This window comes from Pagrus major, chromosome 6 (genome assembly GCF_040436345.1).
Source record: "Pagrus major chromosome 6, Pma_NU_1.0".
NCBI classification, from domain to species: Eukaryota; Metazoa; Chordata; class Actinopteri; order Spariformes; family Sparidae; genus Pagrus; species Pagrus major.
Window position 1 is genome coordinate 628,361 of NC_133220.1, and position 12,026 is coordinate 640,386.

A 12,026-nucleotide genomic window follows, 5' to 3' on the forward strand; every position below is an offset into this window, starting at 1 on the left:
CTGACGATAGTGTCAGTGTCAACAAACCTCGTCAGTGTCATAAAATCCAACATTAACACGTGAGTTAGTTCATTTAAACGTGCTGTGAAGAGTTTGTATCTGGATCGACGTTAATAAAACACTTTAAATATGTGCAGAGGTCCAGAGTTTAGGACTCAGTGGCTCATATTAGTGAACTGACTGAGTAAAAGGTATATTTGCTCTCTGAACAAACAGACAATATTAACAGTGAATAAACTTCAGTGTGACCATAAGAAGCTTTATTCTCTTTCTTTTCATCCTCTTCTCTTAAACTGCATCTGATTGGTCGTCTGAATCCTTCAGACAAAACTATGGTAAGAAGACTTTTGAGGTCACAGACAGACGAGATCATCGTCTCCACTTTGTTCTGAATCATTTCAGGGACGACATCACGTCTTTCTTCTCTGACACCACGAACACAGACGGGCCCGGCCCTGTTGGGAGATGTGATCGTCTTCTTTCTCGTCTTTCTGTCTGTTTCTCTGTTTCTTCTCACTTCCTCATCGTCTGCTCGGTGACATTTGTTTGCGGTGACCTTCCTGCTTTGACGTGACACTGATGTTACCGTCCTGACAGCTTCCGTCTCTTCCAGCTACGGTTCAGACGGAGGGCAGACAGGGCAGGACGGGCTGCCGTCCACACATGTCTCCATCCGCCTCAGACAGGGTTTATTTTGTCTTGGACGGAGATATTCATGTCGACATGATGGTTTGGGCTCTAAACATTGAAATGAAATCATATGTAAAGTTTAGAGGAGTACTGATCTCATCTGATAACTCATAAGTTCATGTCCATCCACCTGTTGAACGCACCGTCTCTATTTGCACGTTGACGTGTATCTAACACGGTGAGTTCAGAGTTTATCTTGATCGAACCAGAGATGGTGACTGTTGGAACACTTTCAGTTTTGTTGAAAGAGTTTAATTTAGTTTTTCTGCTGAGTCCGGTAGCTTTATATCATCATTAACTGAATATATCTAAATCCACAGACTTCCTTCAGTACCACAGAGACCAACGCTTCACTCGTCCAGTGTTGCAGGAGCTGCCTGGAGGACGTCCTGCTTCAGGCGACACATGTAAACACAAAGTATCAAAGCATTCAGAATCAATTTGTCCTCTGAAGAGACCAACTGTCTGGCTACTATACAAGATATTTACTAAAGGGGGAAAAATTGCAACTGATGAATGAAATTAATCTCATTTGAGTCTGAGAACGGGATGAAACAGCGTCTGCAGCCTGGAGAGGATTAGCAGCAGATGTCAGGAGACGAGGAGAGAATATCGTCTGCGTCTGTGATGTCACTGCTTTTATTATATAGCACCAGACACGAGACTTCAGTGTCTGAGTGTTAGAGATGATTCATGGACAGATTCATTGTGTTTGAGCCTGTATAAAACATTTACATTAAACTCTTTGTTATCTGGATATTTCAGACAAAGTCTCTTTGGATCTGAAACAGTCCTGCAGGATTTGATCGTGTTAAAACATTTTGCTCGGTCATCGTGAAGCTTCATTCTCTAAATGAAGCAGGTAATCCTGTATCATGGAAGTGAACAATGTAATCCACTCATGTAGAGTCCACAGGGAGAGAGATTACATGACTCTGTAATCCAACATGTTCCTGGTGTCACTACCTGTCGAGATGTTCAGATCATGACCTGAATACTTTTTATTGTTATTAAACATCAGTGATGTCACAGATTCAAACATTGACGTCAGTGTTTCACAACAAGCTTCAGTCGAGCTGCAGAGATTTATTCTGCCCTGCGGGTCGTCTCTCAGGCTACAGGCAGGTTCATGCTGAGCTCTCTGATTGGTGGAAGAAGAAGGAAGGAGCTCAGAAGAGTAAGGAGGAAATACTGAACATGTTCTTCAGATGAAAACAAACAAAACAAAATGAGAGTCAGGAAATGTGTTGGTGCTGGTGGTGTGACGATACACTGAGCTCACGAGACCAGACGGAAGTTTAACACTATTTTTAAGAAATATATGAGCGGAAAAATAGTCTCATTTGATCGAAAGTCACAAAATGCAAAACATCAGGTCCATTTTGAAATGTTTTAACTAGTATTCATCTTGTAATGAAGGTCACTTATGAATTATCACATGCAGTAAAAGACACGAACAATATGTAAGAACTGCGTGATCATCACACCTGCAGCTGCACAGCAGGCTGCCATGAACAACAATATTTATCTGTATAAAGTATAACTGAATCTGTGTCAGTGCATTATTAATACTGCAATGTGCAAAGTATTAAAAAATAAGTATATTTTATATATATAAAGCACCTGGTGTGGAGTCGAGCTGTACCCTGCACCCTGTGTGTGTGTGTGCGTGCGTGCGTGTGTGTGTGTGCGTGTGTGTGTGTGTGTGCTGGCTGTGATTTGTCCTGAGGAGCTGCAGAGTTAAAGGAGTGGTGGTCCTGCAGCAGAGTGAAAGAGTCGTCCTGCTGCAGATTACGGCCACATAAACCCTGACAGAGAGCCATCGGAGCGAAACACAGTCTGATTGACCCATTAAGCCTCAGCAAAGCTCTGTGACAGCAGCCGACCACAGACACACACAGACACACAGACACACAGACACACACAGACACACAGACACACACAGGAAGAAGGAGAAATAAAATGCTGGCGGCGTTATTTCTCTACATTTGTAACAAGTTGAACTAAAACAGCCTGTAATGTGTAGAAATAATGTCCTTCAGCAGGATCATTAGAAACCCTCCTCTCGTGATATAATAGCACATGTAGGGCAGATCATGTATGTCACCGAGGCACATTATGATAATTGATCCGTACGTAACGTAGCGACTCGCCCTCCGGCTGCAGGATTTTCTTCTTCTCTGGCTCCGTTAAGTGCAGCCGGTTCAAACAAAGGTTATTAATCTGCTCAATACGCTGATTATTCTTCTGTGATCGCAAAGTGCCTCAGAAATCAGCCAACATGTACCTCTGCTAAATCATATTAGGTTTGACTGTCACGCTTGAACATATAGTTTCAGTAATAGCTCCCTTTGTGGTGTGGAGAGCAACACACACACACACACACACACACACACACACACACACACACAGCTCAAAGTACACACAAAGGAGTTATGAGGATGGAGGGAAAGAAGCAATAATGGGAGGCCTAATAGCAACAGCTCTGCCACATCTGGCTCACCGGGGGCTATTGAGGTGAATAATTTAGTGTTGTGAAGAGGCAGAGACATGGCCTTGAATGCAGAAGCAGAAGAATGCTGCAGATCAAATCACAGAGTTAGAAAACACGCCGGCTTTACACCTGAAGAAGAAGAAGAAGGACTTTCTGAGCAGCAGCAGAAGAAGATATTTGAAAGATTTCTCTGGCAGGAGATTCAGAAACGTGTTAATGTAGAGAGACGTTCATTTCAATAGTGAATGAAGTTGTTTACCGTCCTGTGAGCAGGAGGACACACCGTCCACCTCCAGCAGACGCACAGGTATACATGCAGGACTTTTAATTTCTCTTTCTGTTTCCTGTCACTGTTTAGTTGTGTGTGAAAACCTCAACAGGCAGAAGAAATGTCAGCCGAGTACGTTTCTGCAGAACCGCAGATACGTCTCTTTATGTTGCAACTGTACGTTTGTTTTTCTACGTCTCGTACTGTGTACTGTCTGTACTGTGTACTGTGTACTGTGTACTGTCTGTACTGTGTACTGTGTACTGTGTGCTGTCTGTACTGTGTGCTGTCTGTACTCTGTACTGTGTACTGTCTGTACTGTGTACTGTGTACTGTGTGCTGTGTACTGTCTGTACTGTGTACTGTCTGTACTGTGTACTGTCTGTACTGTGTACTGTGTACTGTGTACTGTGTACTGTGTACTGTGTACTGTCTGTACTGTGTACTGTGTACTGTGGTGACTGTGCCGTTCACTCCGTCCGCTCCCCGTTGAACACGTTCTGTCAGTGTGGTCCGTTTGGCTCTGTCGGGCCGGATCGACCCGCCTGATAAATGTGTAAACCTCTCACGCTATCTGATAATCTTCTTCACTATCTGTCCTGAACAAGCATCCAATTAGGAACCCCCCTCACATCGAGAGGACGCCCAAATCTGGTGTAAATTGGCCTGATAATCCTGCAGAGTCTCGGCTCGGCTCACGTTAGAGTCGGGTCAGCGCCTCACTGGGAGTTATTAATATGGTCAGATGCAGATTCTTTAAGTGTGGAAAGATTAGGTGAGAGGGATGTTTGCTCGGTTCCTCTTTAACGCCGCAGTTATCAGTACACAAGATCTGATGTAATTAACAAACGTAACGACTGTAGAGATGAAGCTCATTAAGGCTCGGCGCTGACAGAGGCGCCTGTGTGAATATTCATGAGCAGAGTTCGGTCCCGAAACTTTCTTCATTCATTAGACGGATTTTTATCTTCTCCATCTGCTTTGTTTTATTTTAATAAGCTGCATCGTGGATCATCTCACAGAGAGAGCAGAGCCTCGTTCAGCAGCACGAGAGGCCCGAAGTCGCTTTGTGTCGGGAAGGAATTAAACTCACTAACTTACAGTCCTCCATTGATCCTGATTACTATTATTGATTATTAGTCCACAGCTCTCCACACATTTCAAAATCCTCAACCTGCCACCCGGACTGAGAGCCGACACAGATCACACGTGTTGAAACACTTTGGACTCTAAAATGTCGATGGTTTGTTTTCCACCAAAGAACGTGTGTGTCCTCTGTGATGCAAGAAAAACATTTGTTTCTTAAAAAGCATATTTTGATAATCAACAGGATAATATTATGAATTATTTTGCATGAGGATAACGTGCCTCCATTGCTATGAGATATATTTATTTATACAGTATATGTCTAATAAAAGTGCTCATCGTTCAATGGAAGAAAAACACGTTTCCTGTTTCTGAGCTCTGACGACATTATTAATAACGTCAGCATAAGTTTTGACAAACTGGTGGAAACGGAGGAGGCTCTGGTGTTACTCATCTGTATTCAAGAAGAAATGTGCTCCAACAACAGTCGGCTTGTTTCTCCAAACCAACAATTCAATAAAATGTTCAATTTAAATATTGTTTCAAGCTGTTGGTTTGACAGACAGATCGCATCTGGATTTGATTCCAGAGTTCAACAAATAATACCAGCTGTCTGTGATTCAACATCAAACAACACAAGACAGAAACCTTCAGTTTCTCTAATCTGTCCAGAGTGAACCCTCTTCACAAACAAATCAATAAAGGATCTCTGAAAAGGTTTCCTCTGGTTCCAGTCAGCTGATCATCTTCCTGCATGCAGGCTAATGCTAAGCTAGCTGTGTCGTCTCTGAAGCGATTCTTTTTTCTTTGTATTCGTACAAACTGATCGAAAAACTGCTGCGAGAATCAAAGATCTGCTTCGACTTCAATGACGGAAACTAAACTGAAAGCTCATTTTGACGGTTTCTCTCAGGACATCGAGTCGACTGAGACACGATCAGCCTCATTATACACTCCGATCATTGATTCTTCTAACAGCATTTACAGGTGATTTAATCGATCATTATTCAGTAATCAGTCATAAAGTCAGTGGTGTTTGGTTGTTGTGGCAGATCTCTGTAAAGGATCGATGAGATGAGAGTGACATCACAGCGGTTCATGTTGAGTTCATGTGTGTCGTTAATATCTCAGATATCAGACGTCAGGATGATGAGACGTAACTGATCCGACAGATAAACGAGCTGTAAGAGCTCATCCTGCCTCTCCATCGTCCTCCTGCGTTCACTGCATCACAAACCAGACGTACAGTGATGCTTTATTATTCAGTGACCGACCAGAGGAAGGAAACAGATCCTGTAAGACTCAGATCATACAGACAATAAGAGCATGTCAGGGACACAAACTAAGGTCCAGCTGCATCAGAACAAGCTGCATCAGAACCAACTGCATCAGAACAAGCTGCATCAGAACAAGCTGCATCAGAACCAACTGCATCAGAACAAGCTGCATCAGAACCAACTGCATCAGAACAAGCTGCACCAGAACAAGCTGCATCAGAACAAGCTGCATCAGAACAAGCTGCATCAGAACCAACTGCATCAGAACAAGCTGCATCAGAACAAGCTGCATCAGAACCAACTGCATCAGAACAAGCTGCACCAGAACCAACTGCATCAGAACCAACTGCACCAGAACCAACTGCATCAGAACCAACTGCATCAGAACAAGCTGCATCAGAACAAGCTGCATGAGAACAAACTGCATGAGAACAAACTGCATCAGAACAAGCTGCATCAGAACAAACTGCATCAGAACAAGCTGCATCAGAACCAACTGCATCAGAACAAGCTGCACCAGAACAAGCTGCATCAGAACAAGCTGCATCAGAACAAGCTGCATGAGAACAAACTGCATGAGAACAAACTGCATCAGAACAAGCTGCATCAGAACAAACTGCATCAGAACAAGCTGCACCAGAACAAGCTGCATCAGAACAAGCTGCATCAGAACAAGCTGCATGAGAACAAACTGCATCAGAACAAGCTGCATCAGAACAAGCTGCATCAGAACAAGCTGCATGAGAACAAACTGCATCAGAACAAGCTGCATCAGAACAAACTGCATCAGAACAAGCTGCATCAGAACCAACTGCATCAGAACAAACTGCATCAGAACAAGCTGCATCAGAACAAGCTGCATGAGAACAAACTGCATGAGAACAAGCTGCATCAGAACAAACTGCATCAGAACTTTATGAGCAGCATGATTATAAATATTTAAAATAACTTCCTCCTGCACTCAGGGTCTGAATACGCTGCTGTTTGTATCTGATGTTAATTATTAAACGTTTAAATCATCAGGAGCTTTTTGTGTTTGTGTTTCTCAGTCTGTGATGAGTTCATGTCAAAAGTTCACGTGTTGAAGAAACATCCTCCTCTTCTTCCTCTTCCTCTTGATCCTCCTCTTCCTCTTCCTCTAACTCCTCCTCCTCGTCCTCATCATCCTCCTCATCCTCATCCTCATCATCATCATCATCCTCCTCATCCTCATCATCATCATCATCCTCCTCATCCTCATCATCATCATCATCCTCCTCATCCTCATCCTCATCATCATCATCATCCTCCTCATCCTCATCATCATCATCATCCTCCTCATCCTCATCCTCATCATCATCCTCCTCCTCCTCCTCCTCCTCAGCTCATCGTTACAGCAGTAAACACACCTTTAACACTGTTACAGTATGTGAATGTATAATATGTAAACTCACATTTAGCTGCAGTGACTCGGTCCACTGTCCAATCACGCGGTAGCCCGGCCCGCTCACGTTGTTCCACTGGTACTGAAACAGATCGTAGCGTCCAGGGGCGTCGCCGTTCCGGTTGAATGTCACTGAAGTACCTGCACTTCCTGTGGAGGACAAATAACCACTGAGTCAATCAGTCAGTCAATCAGTTAATCAGTCAGTCAATCAGTTAATCAGTCAGTCAGTCAGTCAGTCAATCAGTCAGTCAATCAGTTAATCAGTCAGTCAGTCAGTCAATCAGTTAATCAGTCAGTCAGTCAGTCAGTCAATCAGTCAGTCAGTCAATCAGTTAATCAGTCAGTCAGTCAGTCAATCAGTTAATCAGTCAGTCAGTCAGTCAGTCAGTTAATCAGTCAGTCAGTCAGTCAGAGGTGGTAAATGCTTCTGTAATCGTGACTCCATGTTTGTTTCCGTGGTTGCTGGAGACAAACAGCAGGTGAAGAGGAATCAGGAGCTGCAGCTGTAACACTGTGATGAAGGTCAGTCTCCTCTTCATCGCTCCACACACAGCTGATGTTCTCAGGGATCACAGGAAGTGACCAGTTACATCTAAGTCACATGTTTGATGAACAATATCTTTAATTTATTTATTGTATTTCTGGTTTTTACGACTTTAACACGTCAGACAACAGAAACCATCTCAGATTATTTAATACACAAACAGAAGCTAGTAAATGGAAACAATGCTTTATTACCCATAATCCTCTGCCCCCAGTGGAAAAATCTAATTCAAATTGATTGGTTGAAAGATTCTCCCGAGGCATTATGGGAAATTAACTCATGCTGCTAGCATCTGTGCTGAAAGTTTTTCCTCAGTGAAGAGTGGACAGAAATATTTACTTTTAATATGGGATTTATCATCATAGATGTATTGTACAGAGACAGCTGAGCTCCAGGCTGAGACATCAAGCTTCTGTCAGAGCCACCATCGCACAGCTGATCGCTCAGCTGATCGCACAGCTGATCGCTTCCAGAGGGAGGAAGGTAAGCAGCTACGACACACGGCGTTAAAGGTGCAGTCGGTAACATTGAGGAGAGAGAGGACTTAGCATTAAATTTGAACAAGTACAGCTTTCAGATCCCTCCCCCTCCCCCCCGCTGCACTCCTGCCCTGCCTCCACAGTCCCTCCCCAGGAGGCTGGCGGCGACGTTAGACGTTACTGTTGTGAACAGTCAACACTGCTGGCCAACAAACGAGCAGAAATAAATCATGTCGACATGAAAAGTAATCTACAGCTGTATGAATTCAGTAAAAACCCAGCACACACTGATCTCAGTAAGTTACGCCGATGTTTTTTTTATAACCGAAACTGATACTGTGAATATTGCTGAATGGCCAGTAAACCATGTCTGACAACATTTATCTGTGAGAGCACAGAAACGTTAACATAATTATGAGGACAAAAACAAAACCGATAAGACTGCCAGGTCACTTCATAAAGATACTTTCTGCTACTTTCTAATAAAACAACGCCAACCAGTAACGTTAGCCCTAGCATCGGAAACAAGCTAAGGTTAGCCCGACTGCAACATCACAGTAACATCACATGCACTACGGAGCAGTGGCTCCGGCTCCGGCTTCCTCTTTTTACTCGTCTTTGCCGTGTGTGCTGTTGTTGGTAACGGAGGTGTCGGTAGTCTTTTCCTCGCTGACGGTTGTTGCTGCGCCGTTACCTTCTCTGAGCTCCTGAAGCCGCTCGCTCTCGGAGATGTGAGCTTGACCGAGCGCTAGCATGAGCTGAGGAGGAAGGGGGAGGGGGCTGTCCGCAGTGTGTGCGTGAGCAGTGATTGACAGCTGTCAGACACTCCATCAGACACCATCCTGGCTCTGATTGGTTCTTTTTGTTCGGTCGCGGTGGATTCTGGCAAATTGCAGCAGGAGCAGGAGGCGGAGCTAAATGAGCCTGTTTTTTTTTACAGATTGCTAGTTTCATGTAACGCTGTCTTTACGTAGTGACAGTTTCAGCAAATATGACAAAAAGTTACTTCTATAAGACTTCCCAACTGCACCTTTAAAGTCATCTACACATTTCTAAATGATGCAGACTGTAGTCGTATATGACCACGTCAGCGTCAGAGTGATGTCGTGTAGTTATTTTAACACTGTTTGTTCCTAAACTTCATCAAACTGTGACCGTTTGACAGCGTCCAGAACGACCCAACAGTCCCAGATGTTAAAAATGTGAACAGTTTATCTTGAAGTCTAACCTGGACGTTAGCGTTATGGAGCGTTACTATCTCGAGGTCGAGCCCTTCATGTGCACAACTGACACTGGATCTGTAGGAAGAACGTGACGGTTTGAAGCTTCGGGCTGATGACCCGGCTGTGAGAACCTGTTGGTTCTGTTGGACTCTGCTAGACGGCGTCCTCTCACAGGATGGCTCGTCTCTCCGTCCTCTCTGTTATTATTCCTCTGTTCTTTGGCGCTGGGAGCCTCCCCTCCTCCCTCCTTCTCTCCCCTCCTCTCCCCCCTCCTGTTTGTTTACTGGGGCTGGTGCTGCTCGGCGCCGGACCAGAACTCCCTTTCAAGTTTGTATTTAATTTAGAGTGAAAGGGAGGCAGAGCGATAGAGAGAGAACAGAACTGTGGTGGAAAGAGAGAAGAAAAGAAAACGGCTGACAGGCAGAAGCCAGGGACAGATAGTGTTCAGCCTCCTCTCTCTCAGATATCCTCGGGTCACAGCACAACTGTTCCTGTAGAAAACTCTGCTGCTTATTGCAGCTTCTTTATTAATATTTGTTTCTCTCAATAACTCTGAAGTTTGAACCCTCTTTTGAATATTTTGCGGCGCTTTTCATTAAATATTTCTGTTCTTTCTCTTCGGTCTCACATCATGTTTTTATACTTTCACTTCAGAGAGAGCTGATATCTGTCTGTGAGATGAAAAGCATCATATCTGTGTGTACGATGTATTATTCATCTGAAGTGTATGAGAGCCTGCGTGCATGTATGAGTGCAGGCGTGCATGTATGAGTGCAGGTGTGCATGTATGAGAGCCTGCGTGCATGTATGAGTGCAGGCGTGTTGCATGTTTCCAGGCCGTCACGCTAACATACGTCAGCTGACTGAGTCGTCTCCCACTGCAACCAGTTACATCTCTGACAAATCATTTTGTTTTTATCAACTGAACTTTAACTTTCTCCACCTCAGCGAGAGACTCTGGGCTCAAAACACCGACTGTGTGTTTTTGTGTTTAATTGATTTGTCAGTATTTTTGTGACAGTTTTCTGTCGTCCACCTGCAGGGCTGTGACGGGTACAGGTGGTGAACTGTCGGGCTGGTCCTCATCAGAAAAACAGCCGTACAGGTTGTAAATGAAAGCAGCTTATAATGACCCGTATCTATGTTTGTTGTTGGGCGGCGTCCTGGTCTAAACCCTGAAGTACAGTTTCATCTTTTCGAACCTGTAACCTCACAAAATGATGTAGATCAGTTCACCGATAATAGCTGACAATGTTTCCAGCAGCCGAGCCACCAGAATAAAACAACCCGCACACTCGGTGTGTATGGTGTATATCTCTGTGCCTCATCACGTTCACGTTACACAGAGAAGAGCTGGTTTTACGTCCGGTAAGTGGAGGGCACGGCGGTGGAGTACAGGGCCACGGGTGAGAGCACTGTTCCAGTCCCTGTTTCAACATTTGTAAGGGTGACACCACTGGATAGTTCTAACGAGACGTGACGGCACGTTGTGGAGACAGAACCAGGCCGACACAACATGAGGTTTTTCCAACACTAAACCTGTTCAGAGCACACGATCACGATCACGAACATCAAATTGAAAATTGAATATAAAGAACAGTAAAGTATGAACACGTCTTTGTTCTGTAGAAATGTACGTTTACTCTGGTGACTGTGTTTCCAGAGGAGCTGCTGACTCAGAGACGGCCATAAAACCCACAGTCCTCACAGGCTGTAGATCCGGCCGCTGTGGCGCTTTAACTTCCTGCTCTCAGACTGATCGTTTGGTCCGCTGCTTTCAGGGGATCACTGGAAAAAGAGAAAACATCACCTTTCTGAACACTTTCTCTCTGAGGCGACGCAGCAGAGAAAACGTCATGTAAAACACAGCTAATGTTTAAACCCTCAAATCTGAGCTCAGACTGCAGAGAAACGGCCGGAGGACTAAACTGGGTCTGAAACCAGAACACTGGTCCACGTCGGCTCGTCCGGGCCGACGTGGACCAGCACGTTTCAACAAGTCTGGGATTTTTCAGCTACAGAAGATGAAGATGAAGATGAGGATGAAGGTGAAGATGAAGATGAGGATGAAGATGAAGGTGAAGGTGAAGGTGAAGATGAGGATGAAGATGAAGGTGAAGGTGAAGGTGAAGATGAGGATGAAGGTGAAGATGAAGATGAAGATGAGGATGAAGATGAGGATGAAGGTGAAGGTGAAGGTGAAGATGAGGATGAAGATGAGGATGAAGGTGAAGATGAAGATGAAGGTGAAGATGAGGATGAAGGTTTGTGGTTTGTGAGGATAAACAGATAAAGCTCTTTGTTTCTATACCTTGTGTCAGTAAGCTGCTGAACATGGTGAACATGCTGAACATGGTGAACATGCTGAACATGCTGAACATGGTGAACATGCTGAACATGCTGAACATGGTGAACATGCTGAACATGGTGAACATGGTGAACATGCTGAACATGGTGAACATGCTGAACATGCTGAACATGCTGAACATGGTGAACATGCTGAACATGGTGAACATGCTGAACATGCTGAACATGGTGA

The 12,026-nt window shown here is 44.3% G+C and overlaps 1 protein-coding gene across 1 annotated transcript in view; it reads right to left on the reverse strand.

Annotated features, from left to right (window-relative positions):
• grm7 (glutamate metabotropic receptor 7) overlaps positions 1 to 12,026 on the reverse strand; it is a 193,381-nt gene that overhangs the window by 14,157 nt on the left and 167,198 nt on the right. Inside the window, exon 7 of the mRNA XM_073467537.1 lies at positions 7,249 to 7,388. Within this exon, the coding sequence (XP_073323638.1) occupies positions 7,249 to 7,388 (140 nt within the window). The remainder of the gene's footprint in view (positions 1 to 7,248; positions 7,389 to 12,026) is intronic.